The 20,371-nt window shown below is 39.6% G+C and overlaps 1 protein-coding gene across 2 annotated transcripts in view; it reads left to right on the top strand.

Moving 5' to 3' along the window:
- Window positions 1–6,348, top strand: part of dpp10 (dipeptidyl-peptidase 10 (non-functional)) — a 1,734,026-nt gene extending 1,727,678 nt beyond the window's left edge. For both annotated transcript variants that reach the window (XM_087989191.1, XM_087989192.1), the window contains exons 25-26: window positions 3,503–3,576; window positions 4,458–6,348. In XM_087989191.1, the coding sequence (XP_087845317.1) occupies window positions 3,503–3,576; window positions 4,458–4,595 (212 nt within the window). In that variant the 3' untranslated portion in view covers window positions 4,596–6,348. The remainder of the gene's footprint in view (window positions 1–3,502; window positions 3,577–4,457) is intronic.
- Window positions 6,349–20,371: the final 14,023 nt, after the last annotated feature.

The following is a 20,371-nucleotide window of genomic DNA, read 5'->3' as shown; positions in this document are numbered from 1 at the left end:
GAAGAAATTCCACAGATACAAAATAATCAAGGGACAAAAAGGAGGAGAGAATATAAATACAATAACTATCACTCAAGAAAAAAAAACTAATAAGGAAGAAAATGAGCTAAAGAACAATGAGTCTCCTGGACCTGATGAAATGCATCCTAGCTTGTAAAAGGAAGTACTTAAGAGACAGAAAATGTACCAGTAGTGATATTACAAGAATACAGTCTGGAAAATTCCCAAAGGATTGGAAAACTACCAATGTAACACCTTTATTTTAAAAGTGAAAGAGAAAGCAGGTAACTTATAAATTACAACTGTGCTGCTTTAACCAGAGGGTCGCCACACCTTGGGTGAGGGGAGTAGTTAAGGAGGAGACTCCTTCACAGTAACTTCAACCATGGTTGAATTCTTGCACTGGCTACCAATGGTTGTAAATTGTACTGTAAACAAGTTCTCTGAAATGGTTCTGTGAGTTGGCATTCTGTCTCCCTAAAGTAGAGGCCACATCCAGAGCAACATACACAGTAGATTTCTGGGACACATACATCAAACAACCCACCATCCTGTGGCTGACCACTTTAACTCCCCCACCCACTCTACCAAAGACATGCAAATCCTGGACATCTTCCCCATCAAATCCTAGTTACCCGACACCTGGAGAAAGAATGCCTCATCCTCCATCTTGGGACCCTCCAACCACATGGCATCAATGTCGATTTCACCATTTTCCTCATCTCCCCTCCCCCACCTCATTCCAGATCCAACCCTCCAACTCAGCACCATCCTCGAAAGGTCCTACCTGTCTATCTTCCTTCACACCTATCCACTCCATTCTCCGCTCTGACCTATCACCCCACACCCTCATCTATCCATCACCTTCCTATCTACCTTACCCCTCAAAACCTACACCCACCTCCCCCAATTTCTCTCTCAGTCCCCTTCTCCCCCCACAATGTTCCTGATGAAGGGCTTATGCCTGAAGCGTTGATTCTCGTGCTCCTCGGATGCTGCCTGACATGTTGTGCTTTTCCAGCACCATACTTTTCAGCTCTGATTTGCAGCATCGGAGTCCTCACTTTCTCCTATCTAGCCAATTGAGCTAATCAACTCCCTAGCAGCTAACTATAGACATACAGTCAGCGTAATATTTGTTATTGGGAAAATGTTAGCAAGTCTATTAGCAGACCATTATAACATGTTCAAGCAGAGTTGAGATGGCTTCACAAAAGGAGAAATCATGCCTGTCAAATTTGTTAAAAAATGTTTGAGGAGGAACAAGCAGGAAAGATAAAGAGCAAGCAGTTAATGTATTATTTTTGGATTTCCAGATGATGTTTGATAAGATACCACATTAGATTAGATTAGATTAGATTCCCTACTGTGTGGAGACAGGCCCTTCAACCCAACCAGTCCACATTGGCACTCCAAAGAGTAACCCACCCAGATCCACCTCCCTCTGACTAATGCACCTATCACTATGGGCAATTTGACATGGCCAATTTACCTGACCTGTACATCTTTGGACTGTGGGAGGAAACCATTCCACCTGGAGGAAACCCATGCAGACAATGGGAGAATGTGCAAACTCCACATAGACAGTCACCCAAGGCTGGAATCGAATCTGGTGCTGTGAGGCAGCAGTGCTAACCACTGAGCTACCATGCCGCCCCAATACTGAGCCAATAACAAGATAAGAGTCTATGGAGTTGAAGGTGGCATATTAGCCTGGATAGAGGGTTGGTTAATTAAAAGAAGGTAAAATTGAGATCAGGGTGGGGGTGGGGAAAATGTAAGGTTGTACACTTCGACAGGCAGAGGAGGAGTTGAACATTATATTTAAAATAGAGAAAGACTGCAGAAAGCTACAGCTTGTCTGTCTATGTGTCCAGTAGAAAGAGAGAGAGAAAAAACAAATTCTGGCAATGGGAACACCGTGGTTTCTTGAAGAGGCAGGGATCTTAACAAGTTCAGGCTGATTTTTACAGAGAGTTTTGTCAGTGTTCCAAACAGTGTTTGCCCAGTCTGCAATTTGTCTCCCCAATTTAGATGAAATGACATTGTGAGCAGTGAATGCAGTAGATTAGACTGAATGAAATGCATGTAAGGTACTGCTTCACCCAGAAAGTGTGTCTGAGGCCTTGGATAGAGTGGAGGGAGGAGGCAGATAATTGCATGGGAAGGTATTAGAGTGGGACAGAGTGTCGTCGAGTGAATAATCCATACAGAACGCTGATAAAGGTAATATATCCTGGTGACAGCATCCTGCTGGAGATGGCAGAAATGCTGGTTTATGATTCTTTGAATGCGGAGACTGGTGAGGTAGCAAGTGAATGTAGAAAGCAGATACGTAGAGACAGTGCTGAAATAGAGGAAGAAAGGAGAGTAAACAAAGGAATTGATAAAAAGTTATAAGAGCAAAAAAATACTGAATGGGTGCTATTGCAAAGTGTGAATAGTTGAAAATGGGTTGGCTGAGCTCAGAGCAATCTATACAGAACAAGATCTCACGGTATGTGTCACTTTCCACTGTGTAAAGGCTGTGTCATTAAATACATTCAAGGAAGAGATTTTGAAATCATTAAGGGAATCAAGGGTTTGGGGAAAAGGCAGGAAAATGAAGTTGAGGATTATCATAGCAATCATGATCTCATTGAATGGCAAAGCTGATCCAAAGAGGTGAAGACCTACTTCTGCTCCTACATCTTCTGACTGAGAGTTTAATTGGAGAGATGGGATTTATAATGTGTATGGATTAGAGCAGTTGAGGATGGAAACATAACAATGTGAGTCCCAACCTTACGTTTTTCAGTGGGAGCGGCACAGTGGCTGAGCGGTTAGCACTGCTGCCTCACAGCACCAGCAATGTGGGTTTGATTCTAGCCTCAGGCGATTGTCTGTGTGGAGTTTGCACATTCTCCTTGTGTCTGCGTGGGTTTTCTCCCAGAATGCAAAGATGTGCAGGTCAGGTGAATTGGCCATGCTAAATTGCCCATAAATGTTCAAGGATGTGTAGGTTAGGTGTATTAGTCAGCGGTAAATGTAGAGTAATGGGGAATGGGTTTGGGTGGGATACTCTTTGGTGGATTGGTGCAGACCTGTTAGGCTGAAGGGCCTGGTTTCACACTGTAGGGATTCTAAGATGAATGAATTGAGTCATTGAGAGTAATGATGGACGATCCATCAGTCTTTATCAATCTGCTTTGGTAAAGGAGCAGATACTGCTGTAGGAAATTAATTCAGAATAGCCCAAAGTATGAATATTCTGTACTTCTTCACTAAGCTTGAGATGGCAGCTTGGCAATTGACAGTTTAATTCATTTTACCACCACTACCCAGTAGAGTTGTATCTTTGTTTGACCTTATTAACTATAAATTTGAAATAACTAGGTGAAAATTAATGTCAATCAATTTAAAAATAGTTTTTATTTTAAAATTTGGTGCAAGCTACTTTGATGAACACCTACTAAAAGCCAGTTTTAATTTTCAGTTATCAATTGTGTAACTTTTTTTGCAGCAAATGTACATTTTCAGCACACAGCAGAGCTGATACAACACCTGGTGAAAGCAGAAAGAAACTATACCCTACAGGTATTGAATTTCTAATTAATATATATTTGCACTGCCAGTGCAATAAATCTAAAGGTTAAGGTAACTAAAAGAATTAGTGCTTTAGAGCATTGTTTAAAGATCCACCTTATTGTCTTGGAATCCTACAGAAAATCCATTTCATGTCACCTTATTTTTTTCAATCTGGCTAAAGATCAAGAAAATATTCAACAATAGAGTTGAATTTTCAGATTCACAGTAGATGCTTGTACCTATCACCAATCAATACTGAGTACCAGGCAACAGTTAATTAACCTGGCCAAGTCTAGAAAGAATGAACAGTCTTTGGCATATGAACACCAGGAGCAAGGTAATGGAACCCTTGATGGAAATGCCATGCAAATAAAGATGGTCCTTTCCTCAAGTTACAAACCTTCAGTGCATAATAAGCCAGTAAAAGAGCATCTGAACTCTGGTTATATTTAAGTGACAATGATGATGTGTGACAAACATTAATTTGGAATTTGACAGCCTATATTTAATTTCCAGTGGTTAGAAATCAGAACAAAAATATTTTTCATAATTTATTGCTGTTTTAATTGAATAAAAGTTTGGATATAACAGAGTAACATTTCCAAGTCTCACCTTCTGTAGAGCACAGGAGGAGTTCCATTGAATCTAATCGATTGACAATAAGAATGTCATATCAATCAACAATTGCTATTATCACGGACAGTCATTTGTGTAATTATGATACATCTAAAATGTGTTCAATTGATGCAGTTGTCTAACGAAGTACCAATAATTGTAATAGTCATAAATATCATTGAATTGAGCTAATAGTTATGGTTAAAGTTAACTATTGCATACTTAAAATAACATTAGTCAGGTATCTCACTAACCTTTCATTTTGCTTGAAACAGATTTACCCAGATGAAGGCCATTTTATTACAGCTGAAAAAAGCAAGCATCATATGTACAGTGCTATCCTCAACTTTTTCAGAGAGTGCCTCAAGGAAGAAATACCTGTATTACAGAAAGAACCAGAGGATGATGAATAAATTCAGGAATTCTTTAAAAAGGAACAAGAAAGAAAACTCAAAATATACTAAAAACAAACCTAATAGTACAGAACTCTCAGAACCCAGCATTAAATACCACTGTTGGTGGAAGTGCAGAAGTACCAGGGCAGCTGCAAGAAATTTACAGAAACAGCACATTAGAGATTATGAATCTGATGACTGGCAAAAAGGATTTGAATTCATGTGCCAGGTCCAGGATTATTTTCAAAGGAACAGTATTTAAACAATTTTTGGAAATACATCGACCTGTTAGCACACTTTTAGAGAAAGTCAAAATCACAACTGTGCAAATGCATGTGTATTTTATTTGGCTCCACTGCTGTATATGTTAATACTTGTTGACTGGTAACAACATTTAAAGAGGACACATTTATTTTCTTTTTAATTTTGTATTGTCATTTGCACAAAAATGATGACATATATTATGATGTGCACCCTTTATGTCAGAAACCAGACATTGTAGTTCGCAAATTTAAAACCATTCAGCCTCCCTGACATCCCATTATATGACATTAATTAAATAAACAGAATTTTTACAAGTCTTCTCAAAAGTAGAATGTGTTTTCAAAACATGTGGTATTGTGTATTACACATTGGCTTAACATTCCCACATCATTAGATAATCTTGCTTTTGCAATATATCCATTTTACTTGTAGCTAAAAATATAATGATTCCCAATTTAGCACAGATCGGGCAATTAAAGATTGGATAGAAGTCTTTTATTGGCAAATTGTCACAGCCTGCAATAACATTGGGCTCAAGTGAATATCTTCTGTGCATCAAGCTCACAATAATTCAGGATTACATTTACCACATCTTGTTTCAAAATGCAAAACAATGATAAATCATAATACATTAAATTGCCTCTTTCAATTTTATTTCCCCAAAGGGAAAAATATTCAGATACAAGTCATTTCAATGACTCATGATTAAAATCTCTTTTAAATTCCATTATTGATGCATCTTCCAGCATTCATTTTTCAGGCAATATTTAGGTCAACGTTCATGCAACTGCACACAATGTACTTAACCAAGAAAAAAAAAGTATTAATTGGAATTTATAAAGTATTATCATTATACCTATAAATTTCAGTCTTGCCAGAATGCCCTGGTTTGAATCTGGATGTAAATAATTCCTGAGGAATTTTTCTTATATCCCAGTCCTCAAATTAATTTGAATTTTTTTAGCCCCACATGTTAAATGAGTGAACTTATTCAAAAGGAATACAAGATCACGGTAAGACATCAATAATGAATTGAGGCATTGTGGCTCCAAAATAGTTGCAAGTATGCCATCATGTGGCCAGAAGCTAAAATACTTGAATCTTGCTGAACACTTAATATACAAACAAAAATTTGCATTCTAAATGATAAAACCTGTTCTTTACATCTTTGCTAATGCCAGTTTTACATTTGTAAATATGTAAAATACAAATAGTTTGTATAAAAGCTTTTACGAAAAAGGTATTTTATTTTCTGTTATTACCAAACCAAATATAGAAGATGAAAAGAGCAATTCAACTCAATGTTATATTATTCCCCTTATTCCACCCTTTCCAAACATGATCTTGTATTGAGATTCATAAGATCATGCAAGTACTACACTTCAAAGGTGTAGAGAGATGGACAGATAACTGAGTTACCTGGTATAATAATTTGGGATGAAGAAAGATTTAAATAGGTTACCTTGCTCATTGAGTAATACAAAAATAAAATACTATCATGACTTGATGTGTATTTGTTAACACTGTGGCTCTGTTATATAAAATTTTAGGAATTGCTTTATTTGTAGTTATGTTAAAACTTAAGTGGTTGAATGGTAAGAGAAACTTGTAGGGAGTTGCATGACTGGAATAATAAAGTAGCAAATACCACTGTCTTTCTCTCGAATTGTTAAGAGAAGATTCCTAAGATTATATTCTTCACCTCACTGGAGCCCTAATGTAACTCATAACATGATCTTGTTGTCATTCAAATCCAACTTGGCACAACAAACACGACATGACTAGGCTGATACTTGCACTCGAAGTAACAGTAGGTATTCTCTGGTAATTTTCTTTTCCAGCAATATAGTTTAATATTAAATAGGAAATTGTAATCTCAAACAAAAAAAAATGGATGCAGTTAACTTATGAATAGTCATGTTGTTTTACTCAAATTATTGGATATTAAGTAAACAGCATAGGCAATATTTTGTTTTTGGAAACATTTGTCCATGATGTCAGGTTTCACTTCATTCGATATTGTCAATGTTTCCATGGCACTTAAGTTTCCAGTATTTTTATCTATTACACACCCTTTTAAAAGATAGCCAATAAATAATAACCAAGGAAGGAAAGCACAAAATTTTTTAAAAATGCATTCTGCTTTCCAATTTGCCACTTCATCAATAAATAAAATAGTTAAAATACACAAATGCATATTCCATGCAATTATGATTGAGATAATGCTTAATAATAATATTGCTTGTCATTTTTAATCTCAGAATCAAAAATGAAATTATACACACCAGATTTTCAAAATAGCTACATGTGGCTAGTTATTGATGCATTGAGCAACACCATTCAAACATTTTAGAGCAGTGACTATTGGAATAATCAAGTCTAGATGCAGGCATGTTTTTCATGGATCCATTACTTTTTAATATTTAAACAAATCTTAAGGCTATTTATTTTATATAGTAAACATTGATAAAAATGCATAGGTAGAAACCAACTTAGCTCTGAAAGAACAAAATCAGCACATTTTAAGCAGTGTTTCTTCATAACATAGCAGCCATTAATTCCAGAATTAACTGTGGGACTAAAATAATTCCCTAAGATTATTTGCACCTATTTTCCAAAAAGGAATCTGTTTTCATGCTCATTTTGTTTGGATTTGGAGATGCCGGTGTTGGACCGGGGTGTACAAAGATAAAAATCACACACCAGGTTATAGTCCAACAGGTTTAATTGGAAATAGTAGCTTTCAGAGTGCTGCTCCTTCATCAGGTGGTTGTGGAGGATAAGATCATAAGACACAGAATTTATAGCAAAGGTTTACAGTGTGATGTGAGTGAAATTATATATTGAAAAAGACCTGGATTGTTTGATAAGTCTCATCTTTTAGAATGAACATGGTGGTTTCAGTTCTTTCATATGTAAATCACAGAACATTTAAAAGTTTTAAGTTTACTTGAGAATATAACTTTTAAATGTTCTGTGATTTATGTATGAAATAACTGAAACAACTATGTTCATTCTAAAAGATGAGAGACTTAACAAACAATCTAGGTCTTTTTCAATACACAAGATCAGTTACATCACACTGTAAACTTTTGCTATAAATTCTGTATCTTATGATCTTATACTCCACAACCACCTGTTGAAGGAGCAGCACTTTGAAAGCTAGTGTTTCCAAATAAACCTGTTGGACTATAACCTCGTGTTGTGTGATTTTTAACTTAATTTTTTTGGAATCATTTTTGCATCACACTATATTGGTAATGACATTAGTGCACAAACACCAAACAACCACCAGACTTCTGAAGAGCTGACAAACCAGGACAATAATCCACACTTTCACAACCAGGTAAGAAGGGGTGAATCAGCTCACTTTTTCAACCTCCTGGGTTTATCGCAACAAAAGTACAGATATTTTTCACCACGTGAATATATTTTTCCCCAATTAAAATGTACATTCTTACTTTTCCCAGTATGATGAAGAATCCAAGTTTTTTCTTAAAATAAGAGAGCAATTTTAGTGCCTAGAAAACCAAAGAAAATAATAATGACATGGCATCAAACATACATTTCTGTGAAATTCACATGGACTTTCACAGACACACCCAGGTATAAAGTTAAAGGGAATAATGTCCAGTAAAGAAGGTAGACTTCACAGATTGGAGTTTTTTTGAGAGTACTTGAGTTATAACTATTTAACCTGAGACAAAAGTTGGTTAGAAGATTTCTGGGACCAATATAGTATCCTTCTTAATGTCCACGTTTCTTTCTAATCAAAAATCAGAAAATTAGGGATCTCCAGCCTCTTTCAGTTCTGCAGTCAAAACAACCATCTTTGTCTGCCAAAAGTAACTTCTTGAAAAAACAGCTTCTTTGTGCATTTTGGGTCTGAACACATTCTCAAAGGGGAACATTCTCAGAAAGTACCAGCAGATGGTCAAATCTTCTAAATCAACAGGGCCAACCACACAGCAAGTCCTTCAAGCCTGTATCTCAATGCAGTGAATAGAGGGGAGAAAGAAAACATGCTGAGTGCACATGGGTGCATGAATATCATAATGCTGTATTTAAGCTGTCACATTTGTCAATATATTTTCACTTGTACAGTTACAATGTCTGCTATCATCTTATTTTCAGTAACAGTCCAAATTTAAGTCACATTTATGCAAGAGATCAGAAGCGGGTTTATAAACCCAAGGATGTGAGTCATTGCAATCAATAAATATCACTTTTCTCACAACTAAACAAGTCAGTGACTGCAAATAGCATTTTGCATCAGGGATCCTTAAACATTAACATTAAACACTGCAATGAAAGCAATTCATATGGAGCATAGAGGTTAAAGGCAATGTCCAGGAAGTGTACCAGGTCAAGACCTGTACACATAAAGTGTGTGTTAATATGTAAGCATGTATGAAAGTATAGAATCAGTCATGATTCCACAAATCTCAGCAGGGAACTTGTGCGCAACCAAGCCCTACAACAAGCTGGCATCTACACACTTCCCTACTTTGTGCCTTCTTGTATACCACTCATGGTTGTGTCTCATTATGAAAATCCTACCTCTATACAGACTTCTAAATAACACAAGGGGTAGAATTTTCCATTTTCTCATCTGACTATGGGGGTGGTTGTTAGCAGTAGCGACTGACCCTTTGCACTCTAAAGAGAACGTTTGTCCGATTGATCTCCAGTCAGCTTAATAGCTGACCAGCAGGTTTTCTGGGAGGACTTAAGATCTTGACAATTAAATCTCACCTTTCCGGGCAATTAGCAGCTTCTGTACCCTAGTGATTATCCCTGGAGGAAGAGTCTTTGGAAGATCCAACAGTGAAAATGATGTCAGCGAGAGCAGAGGCAAAGACAAGCCATGTGACTTTCAGCAGCCCTCCCTCAATCCTAATCCAAATTGACCCTAGACTGGCACAATTACAGATAACCCCTAAACCAGCAAGCAGGTCAGGGAAGCAATGTGGTTTGTGCACCAGGAAGGCAGGCAACCAGCCCAGTGACAAGTTGAAGCCATTAAGTAGCTATTAACTGACCACTTAATGTCTGTAAGGTTAAGAAAATCCCCAGTGGACCTTTACATCCATTGCTGAGATGGCAAGAGCAAATAATTGAGAAAGTTGGCTCTGGAGGAATATTAGCAGCCCTCTCACCATCTGATTCGCCGATTCTAAAAGGAGAAAAATATTGTACTTAAAATATCAGTACCTGAGCTGGTAGATGCAAATGTGAAATTCAGTAATAGTGCGTCTTGATTATCATTGCCTCCTTGCCAATCATAAGGCAATCTAATCATAGCCAAGAGGAGCAACCTGGTTACCACAAGATTATAGATGTGGTTTGGTTTCGCAAGGGAGGATGAAAAGAGATGTTTTCATCATCTGCAACTTGAAAGTTAGAGGAGAGTGAATGATGAGGCAAAAGACAGATCTGAGAAGGAGGCTCAAGTGAAAGCAAATTATTGCAGATGCTAAAGATTTGAAATAAAAACAAAAAATTGCCAGAGAAATTCAACAAGTCGAGCAATATTTTTGGGGAGAGAAGCAGAATTAAATTGAGTCCAATATGATTCTTCTTCAGCACTGAAGGAGATTTGAAAGTGATGCTTTTTATGCTATTGACAAATAGGGAAGAGGAACAATTAAAGATGGTGAGGGTGTCCAGTGCAAAAGATGAAAGGAAGGGATAATGGTATGAGTGAGGGATACAGATGTAGAATAGGTGTTAATGGTCAGTGTTAATATTGCCACATAGGTCAGCTCTGTGTAAGAACTCATGGAAACTGCAGACTGGAGTTTATGGAGGGGGGTGCAATCAAAATGGAGTGTATATGGTCTGAAGTTAGAACAGAGCATATGGAAGCAGGACATTCTGCCCATGAAGTACACACTGACCCGTTGGAGAGCATCCCACACACCCATCCCCCTTACCCTACCCCTGCATTTCTCATAGCCAACCCACCCAACCTGCACATTCCTGGACACTATGGGCAATTTAGCATGGCCAATCCACTTCACCTGAACATCTTTGAACTTGAACTCAATGTCGAGTCCCAAAGGCTGAAAAATGCCTCAGCAGAAAATAAGGTGCCATCGTTCCAGCTTGTATTGAGCTTCAATGGAGCATTACAGCTAAAACAGAAAGGTTACCAAGAGCACAGGATGGAATATTGAAATGGCAAGCAATTGAAAGGCTGAGATCATTTTTAGAGAGAGAGCAGAGGTGTTTCACAAGGCTAATCAATTAGTTTGCATTTGATCTCACTTTCTTAGGGATGACAGAGAAGTAAGCCAGGGTGTCACAAAGAAATGGCCCCTACATAATGCTGACCAGGTGAGGGGTGAAAGAGGGTGGAGGGGAGAATGGGAAGAAGCATTTAGTATTGCCATCCTGCTGGATATGGTGGAAATGACAGAGGGTGATCCTTTGAGTGCAAAGGCTGGCGGGATGGAAAGTGAGGAGAAAGGAACCATTGTCATAAGGTAAAGGTTAATTATTTAATCCACTGCAAATCACATTTCCTTGCCACATTTAGTTAAGTACAACTAAGGAGTAAATAATTGTTACACAAAGTACAAAAGTCAGATCTGCATCTATTAAATGTGTTTCATGCACACTGAATATTTACAATTTGCGCTGAATTTGCAGATCTGCTGTGCCAGAGCTCCAAGCTAATTGGATTTGTAATTCTGTACAGAGTAGACAATGTAGATAAAATATGATAAATGAAAGTTGTATCCTTACTTCAGATCTCTATATTCAGCATATGCTAGTAAAATATATCATACGTTGCCAAGTTTGAATTGTGTTTGAAGTCTGACAAGTATTTACCACTCAAACAAAAGGGCACCACCTCTCCAACAGCTAGCTGAATATAAATTCACTTCGTTAATTTTGCATCTTAATAATGAACATTGTGGCTCCCATTCAATTAAGTGTACCATCTATTTTGAGAGTATAAGCGATAAGAGTGTTCAGATCCACTACAGTGTTCACAATGTATTTGAAATTATAGTCTTCTCACGTTGTGGACTGTAGAACAAAATTGAAAGTTGGTCATGTCAAGGCAGAATCTTCTTGTCTCAGGTAAGAGGCAGAAAGAGCATTTCATTAAGTGGAGTGGGGTAGTGTCCTACTTAACACCACTATCTTCCCACCACCACCAGAATTCAGAGTCAGGTGGGAAGATCTGTCGATAAACTCTACAAACTATCACAATTTGAGGCTTTTAAAAGTCATAAAAGGGTTTCAGACTGTCACCACAAGCATTAACCAAATTGCAAGTAGGTGTGCCAACATATAGCCTTCCCAGAGACAAATAGAGCATAGGCTTCTCATTGGTTAGAGTCTGGGGGTGTCTTCAATCAAATACCTAATTGATGGTATGGACATAGGGTGGGGCTGGGTTGACCACACATCTGCCTCGCTTCTAACTTCTCTGTTCCCCTTTCCTTGCAACATCCACTCCTGCAACAAATCAGTGACCTTGCCCTTAGATACTTCGACTCTGCAGTTGCATTCCCAGAAACAGTCATGGCCTCCTACATGGCACTGCCAAACACAGAGACTGCTACCTCTAAAGGATGGCAGCTCCTTTTAGTAAGAACGTCCATTCCAGAGAATGTAATTCTTGAAGAGGCCAATGTCCCCAGAACTGCCTGATTTGACTAAAGGTCGAGTGGGCCTCCTCAGAATAAGATGTGTGGGGTTTTTTTGCCAGCTCTGCAGCTGGCAAGCAAGACTCATGCTGCTAATGGATTCTGCCCACATTGTGGGGATGTGAAAACCTGTCAGATTAAAATTGTATGATCTTTTCATCTTGGCACATTTGCTATTTTCATCAGCAGTAAAGTGGATAAAAGCTCCATTTTCAGCAGTGACATCCCTCACACTATTATTTACACAGGCAGACAGGGAAATGCCTATCCGTGTCAGTGTAAACCTGTCCTTCAGCTTCATTTATGCGATTCAGAATAAAATTCATAGTCATGTTAAAAATAGTGTTTTAATTCTATTTCTTGCTTAATTAGGTTATTACTGTCAAAATCCTAAAAATATAATTTCACAGAATGGCTAATGCTGCTTCCAGTTTACGAGTATGAGAGTTTGTAGATTTGCACAAAACAACCAAATGTCAATTTTTGGAAATGCTATTCATTTTCATGGTTTAACAGTTACAATCTGATCAGGAAAGGATATGAGTGATGGGAAAGGTCATGAAAGCCATTTGAAAAAACAAACTCAGACCCATTATTAGATCCTGTGAAAAAGCTCAATTTCTCCAAAGAGCAGTCAATTTTATTTATTGTTACTGTCACGACCACCAAATGGCCAGAAAAATTTAGACTAATATAATTCATGAAGCTCCTATTTTACTTTGTAATGTTTCAAGTTAAAGTAAAGACGCAGACAAGTTTTTACTTAAACAGTTCAGCATAATTTATAAGTTATTACTGGAAGTTCCTTTGGTGTAAAGAAGTCAGGTTATTTACAATAAATTTCAGATATGAAGATCATAACAATGATAGATTGAGCAAACAAAGCACAAGTATACTCATGAGAAAAAAAGTTCCAAAAATCTCTATGGTACACCATAAGGACTTTTTACTTAAGTTCCTTGTTGCTGAAGCAAAGAGGTTAACACTTGGAAGTCACAGTTGTAATGGTTTAAGTGTATGGTTGATATTTTCTTGTACCAGTGGATTCTTCAAACCAGCAGCTTTAGGGAAGGAGAAAGAAGGTTCCTTATTCTTCATTAGTTCCATGGTTTCAAAACTTTCTACCTGATATTTCTTCAACAGAACATTATTTGGATTTGTGCTATACTTGTTTCCGAAGTCCTCTCCTTGCTCATGGCTCCCCACTGAGGTGTTTCCCTCAGACTTTGCAGAGCTCTGCATGTTAAGATAATTGATCAGCGATTTTCACACAGTTTCAAATTGGAAAAATTTCAGACTTTGGAAATATTATTCATCAGGTGAGGGTTGATCAGTGCATAGATTGTAGCTAGACCTGCATACACCTTTTAGCTGAGGTAACCAACTTTTCTTTTAAAATGACAATGTTATCAATTCGACTGGCTCCCACTTTGATGTCTGATGAGGCAGGAGATTTGCTTTATGCTTTGGAAGGATCCATTATATCACCTATATTGAAGAACTTCCAAATGTCCCCTTTTGGGAACTTAGATTGCAACACAGTTCAATTGGGTTTGAATGTAAGAACTAGGAACAGGAGTAAATAGTTCAGCCCCTTGAGCTTGCTTTGCCATTTGATATGATCATGGCTGATTGAATCTCAGCTTCAACTCCACTTTCCCATTAATTAACTCTTCGCTAATTAAAAATCTCTCTCCTCCTTAAATTTAATCAGTGTCCTGGCATCTACCATACTCTGGCATAGTGATTTCCACAGATTCATAACCCTTTTCTCAAAGTGATTCCTCCTAATCTCTTTATTAAATCAGCCTCTCATTCTAGATTGCCTGACAGAAGGAAACATCTTTTCGGGCAAAAACCCTTCATCAGGAAAGATCCTGTTGAAGGCCTTTTGCCCGAAACGTTGATTTTCCTGCTCCTCAGATGCTACCTGACCTGCTGTGCTTTTCTAGCACCACTCTAATCTTGACTAATCTCCAGCATCTGGAGTACCCAACTCCACCTAGGAGGAAATGTCTGCTTTGTGTCTCCTTTGTCAATCTCCTTTAGCATCTTACATTCCTCAATTAGACCTCCTCCCATTCTATAAACTATAGCAAATATAGGTCTAAACTGTTCAAACTCTGCCATAACACAGCTTATATCTCTGGAATTATTCTAGTGAATATTCTCTGAACTGCCTCCAAAGCAATTGCGTCTTTCCTCAAGTTAGAGGACCAAAATTGTATGCAATTCTCCAGATGCGGACTCACCTATGTCTTAAACGATTGTAACAACACTTTCTTACTCCATTCTTTCAGCATTAAATGTTCAAAATTCCATCTGCCCACCTTATTACCTGCATACAACCTGTGACTCATGAGGACACCCAGATCCCTCTGCACTGAAGCACTTCACAAGTTTCTCTCTATTTAGAAAGTAGGTTGTTTACTATTCATATGACCAATTTTGGTCCATTCATGTAACTTATCCATATCCATTTGTATATTTCTTATTTCTTCATTACAACTTATCTTTCTCATCTTTTTAGTGTCATCTGCAAATTTGGCTACTGTGCATTTTATCCATGCACCAAGTCATTAATATAGATTGTAAATAATTAGTGCACTGAGGACAAACCTCACCAGTTACAGCTTGCCAATCTGAAAAAGACCTATTTATTCTGATTGTCTGCTTTTAGCGAGTCAGCCAATCCTTTATCTAAGCTAATAAATACTGTAGTAGATGTTTTCTGGAAGTCTAGATGTACAACATCTAAGGGAACCCCACTACTCACTTTGTTTGTTATAATTTACCCTTCAAAATCCCATGCTGATTGTGATATATTGCAGTTTGACATTGCAAATGTCCTTTTACTACTTCCTTAATACAGATTCTAACAATTTCCTAATAACATTAAATTAACAGATCTATAGTTTCCTAATTTCTGTGTCCCTCCCTTTTTGGATAAGGGCATTATATTAGCATTTTTCCATTCCACTGGAATCTTTCCAGAATCCAGGGAATTCTGGAATATTACAATCAATGCATTCACTATCTCTGCTGCCACCTTTAAAAATATACGGTGTAGAGCATCAAGCACCCCCTGTCCATGGACATTTTCATCCAGCATTTTCCAGTCTCTGAAAAACCCTCAGTGCAACGCTGAACTACTTACAGGATGCTACTGCATTTCAATGTTGTACCAACAAGTATCATTGTAATATATCTGCAAGGACACTTTGTGCTCAGGGACACACATCCTTCTGGGCCAGGCTTCAGCTCCAGCTTGTTAGAATCATCATAGAATAGAATCATAGAATCCCTACAGTGTGGAAGCAGGCCATTCAGCCGATCAAGTCCATAGTGACACTCTGTTAGAGTATTCCACCCCCAGACCCACCCCCTACCCCTGTAACCCTGCATTCCCAAGGCTAAACCACCTAACCTGCACACAAAGGCCAATTCAGCATGGCCAATTGACCTAACCTGCATATCATTGGGTTGTGGAAGGAAACCGAGGCACCCGGCAAAAACCCCTGCAGACATAGAGAGAATGGATAAACTGCTCACAGGCAGTCGCCTGAGGCTGGAATCAAATCGGGTCTCTGAAGGTGTGAGGCAACAGTGCTAACCACTGAGCCACTGTGTGTGCTCTGTTGACTGCTGTTATGAGCCAAACTTAATACTCTCATACTGCATTGCCTTGTCTTGCCTTTTTGAACCTTGCCTTGCCTTTATGAACATTGCCTCTGAGCCAGAGATACCATACCATTCAGTACAAAATGAGCCAGGAACTTGACTTAGCTTACAGCACTACTCAGTCAAGTCAAGGGGAATAGAGTGCTGAGACCCTGATCGAAGGCTAAGTCAAAGCCAGTCCATGAAAAGCCCAAAGGTGCAGTCTGTCCTGTTCATGATCTAGGTTGTGTCCCTGACAGTGTTCTGCAGCAGCATTACAATGATCGTTGCTGAGGCAGCCTGAGACACAGCATTGAATCTCAGAAGCATCCAATAAGTAGATCAGAGATGTGACATGAGGGTTCTTAGAGACCAACCCTTGTCAGATGCCAAGGTATCTGGGGGAAGGTAGCTGGGAAAGTGATAGGTAGATGCAGGTGGGGGGTGATTGTGAAAGGTTGGTGTGGAGGGTGGAGCAGAGAGGTGGGAATGAAGATGGACAGGTCAAGAGGTAAAGGATAAACTGCGGCAATCAACAATTAAGTAGTACTTTACCTCTGCCTAATCGATTTAAAATTGGCAAAGTGTCTGCTATTGCTCATTCTGACAACAATAGTAAACTTGGATCAGCATCTAAAGTATAATAAATGGGGTTATGTCATATGAAAGGGCTAGATTTTATCTGCAGTGCCAGCAACCGAAGTTGGGATTTTATTCCATTCCAAATCAACTAGCAGGATAGAAAACTAACAAAAATACTAGGGGGAAGCAAGGACTGCAGATGCTGGAGAGTCAGAGTTGAAAAGGGTGGTGCTGGGAAACCACAGCAGGTCAGGCAGCATCTGAGGAGCAGGAGAGTCAATGTTTCAACCATAAGCCCTTCATCAGGAAGGTGGAAGAGGAAGGGGATGAGAGATTAGATTAGACTCCCTATAGTGTGGAAACAGGCCACTTGGGCCAACAAATCCACACCGATCCTCTGAAGAGTATCCCACCCAGACCAATTTCCCTCTGACTAATGCACTAACAGTATGGGCAATTTAGCACATCCAATTCACCTGACCTGCACATCTTTGGACTGAGAGAGGAAACCCTCGTCGACATTGGGAGAATTTGCAAACTCCACACAGACAGTCGCCTAAAGCTGGAATTGAACCTGAGTCTCTGGCACTGTGAGGCAGTAGTACTAACCACTGAGCCACCATGCCGTGACCATAGATAAATAGGAGGGGTGGAGCAGGGGCTGGGGGAAGGTAGCTAGGAAAGTGATAGGTAGATGCAGGTGGGGGGGTTGATTGTGATAGGTCGGTGTGGAGGGTGGAGCAGAAAGGTGGGAATGAAGATGGACAGGTCAAGAAAGCGGTGCCGGGTTGGAGATCTGGAATGAGGTGGTAGGGGAGGAGATTTGGATACTGATAAATTTGATGTTGATGCTGTGTGGTTGAAGGGTCCCATGGCAGATAATGAGGCATTCTTCCTCCAGTTGTCGGTAGAGGCAGCCCAGGACTTGCATGGCCATGAGAGGAATGGGAGGGGGACTTCAAGTGGTCAGACAGGGTAGTGGGCTTGTTTAGTGTGCATGTCCCAGAGATGTTCCCTGGGACACTCCGCAAGTTGGTATCCTGTCTTCCCAATGTAGAAAAGATCACATCCAGAGCAACGCACACAGTAGATGAGGTGGGTGGATGTTGTCACAAAGCTAGTCCTTTTTTCTTCTACAAGCTGTTCATTTTCTCAAGGATACTGTGTCCTTGATTTTGTTCAGAGGGGTCATAAACAGTTCCGGATTCCGATTAGACTAATTTGGTACAGAGATTAAAGGATTTTGAGAAGCCTTCTTGTTTATATGTAGACAGATGAGACTTCAGGCCAAAGTGGTCATGTTTGAGAAGTGACCTGTATAATGAAAGGGGAGTGGTCAGCTCTCTAGCTGAGCAGTGCAGCCCAGAACTAGTTAGGGGTTCAGCTGTGTGGAAACGGTCTCGCTCTCGCTCTCGCTCTCGCTCTCTCCTTCTGCCCTTCTGACTTCAACCTGTAAGCATATGTTCAATTTTTACTGTTAAGGGGGTTTGCTTATTGGCACTATTGTGTATATTCAGAACAACATAATTAAGTCTAGTTTGGATAGACCGAGTTCTGTAGGGGTTCTTTTTGTTTCATTGAGTAATTTTGTGAATATATTTTTGTCTGTTTTAAAACCTGGTAGTCAACCTAGCTAACTTACTCCGGGTAATTTTCAATGTACACTTACAAAACAAACTGAAAAGTTATGGTCTGGGCTACCTGCTTAAGAATGCTTCAAGTGGTCTGGCCTAGTCCATAACATCAGGCAGGAAAATCTCTGCCAGATGTGAAAAGATCTTTTGGGGCATTGGAAGGAGGTGAGGGGGAAGGTATGGGCACTGGTTTTACAACTCTTACGGTGGCAAGGGAAAGTGCTGGGAGTGGAGGAGGGGTTGGTGGGGCATGAACCAAAAAATGGAGTCATGGAGGGGATGTTTTATGCAGAACGCAGATAGGGTGGAGAGGAAAATATATCCTCAGTGGTGGGGTGTGACTATAGGTGCTGGAAATGGCAGAGGATAATGCGCTGTATCTGGAGATTAATGAAGTGGAAGGTGAGGACCTGGGTGGTTCCAGCTGAAGAAGGGCTCATGCCCGAAACGTCGATTCTCCTGCTTTCCTGAAGAAGGGCTCATGCCAGAAACGTCGATTCTCCTGCTCCTTGGATGCTGCCTGACCTGCTAAGCTTTTCCAGCAACACATTTTCAGCTCTGATCTCCAACATCTGCAGTCCTCACTTTCTCCTGGGTGATTCTATCCTTGCTGTGGTTGGAGGGGTGGTGTTTGAGGGCAGAGGTATGGGAAGTGGACGAGATGCACTGAAGGACATTGTTGATCACGTAGGAAGGGAAATTGTAGTCCTTGAATAGAAGGCCATCTGGGATGTCCTGGAGTGGAATTGCTCCTCCTGGGAACAGATATAGGAGAAATTGGGAGTAAGGGATTGCTTTTTACAGGAGGTGGGGTGGGACGAGGTGTAGTCAAGATAACTGTGGGAGTCGGTGGATTTGAAATAGATATCTGTGTTGAGTTGGACATTGGAGAAGTCCTAGAAGGGGAGGCAGATGTTGGAGATAGTCCATGAGAACTTTAGGTCAGGGTGGAAGGTGTTGGTGAAATTGATGAACTGTTTAACCTCATAGGAGCACAAGGTGATGCTGATACAGTCATCGATGTACCAGAGGTAAAGATGGGGTATGGTGCTGGTCTAACTCCAAAAGATATACAGTTCCATATATCCTACAAAGATGCAGGCATAGCTGAAGCACATGCAGGTGTCCACAGCCACTGCTCTCGTCTGAAGGAAGTGGGAGGATTTGAAGGAGAACTTGTTGAGGGTGAGGACCAGTTCCACCAATCGAATAAGTATGTTGGTGAGGGATACTGGTCAGGATAGCCAGAGAGGAAGAAATAGCGAACAAGGGGCAGTGCCATATTGGATTTGGTACTGGGGAATGAACCTGGACAGGTGTTAGATTTGGAGGTAGGTAAGCACTTTGACAATAGTGACCACAATTCGGTTATGTTTACAATAGCAATGGGCAGGGAAATGTATATACAGCAGGGAAAGGGGTATAACTGGGGAATGACAATTATGATGTGATTAGGCAAGATTTAGGATGCATAAAATGGGAAAGGAAACTGCAGAGGATGAACACACTTGAAATGTGGAGCTTATTCAAGGAACAGCTAATATGGGTCCATGATAAGTATATACCTTTCAGGCAGGGAGGTAGTTGTCAAAAGAGGGAGCAATGGTTTATACAAGAAGTTGAAGCTCTTGTCAATAGGAAGAAGGCGGCTTATATGAGGAAGATGCTTGAAGACTCAGTTAGGGGGCTTGACACAGTTATAAGGTAGTCAGAAAAGATCTGAGGGCTAAGAAGAGCCAGGAGGGGTCATGAGAAGTTATTGGTGTATAGGATCAAGGAAAACCCTGAGGCTTTCCATATGTGTATCAGGAATAAAAGAATGACTAGAGTAGGATTAGAGCCAATCAAAGATAGTGATGGAAAGTTGTGTGTGGAATCCGAGGATATATGGGAAGCGCTTAATGAATACTTTCTGTCACTATTCACATTGGAAAAGGGCAATGTTAGTGAGAATACGGAGATACGGCTATTAGATTAGATGGGATTGCAG

Source organism: Chiloscyllium plagiosum, unplaced genomic scaffold (assembly GCF_037043375.1).
Source record: "Chiloscyllium plagiosum isolate Xiang-an unplaced genomic scaffold, Cpla_swu_hap1 HiC_scaffold_7, whole genome shotgun sequence".
In the NCBI taxonomy this organism is placed as follows: domain Eukaryota; kingdom Metazoa; phylum Chordata; class Chondrichthyes; order Orectolobiformes; family Hemiscylliidae; genus Chiloscyllium; species Chiloscyllium plagiosum.
This window is presented reverse-complemented; position numbering and strand designations above follow the sequence as displayed.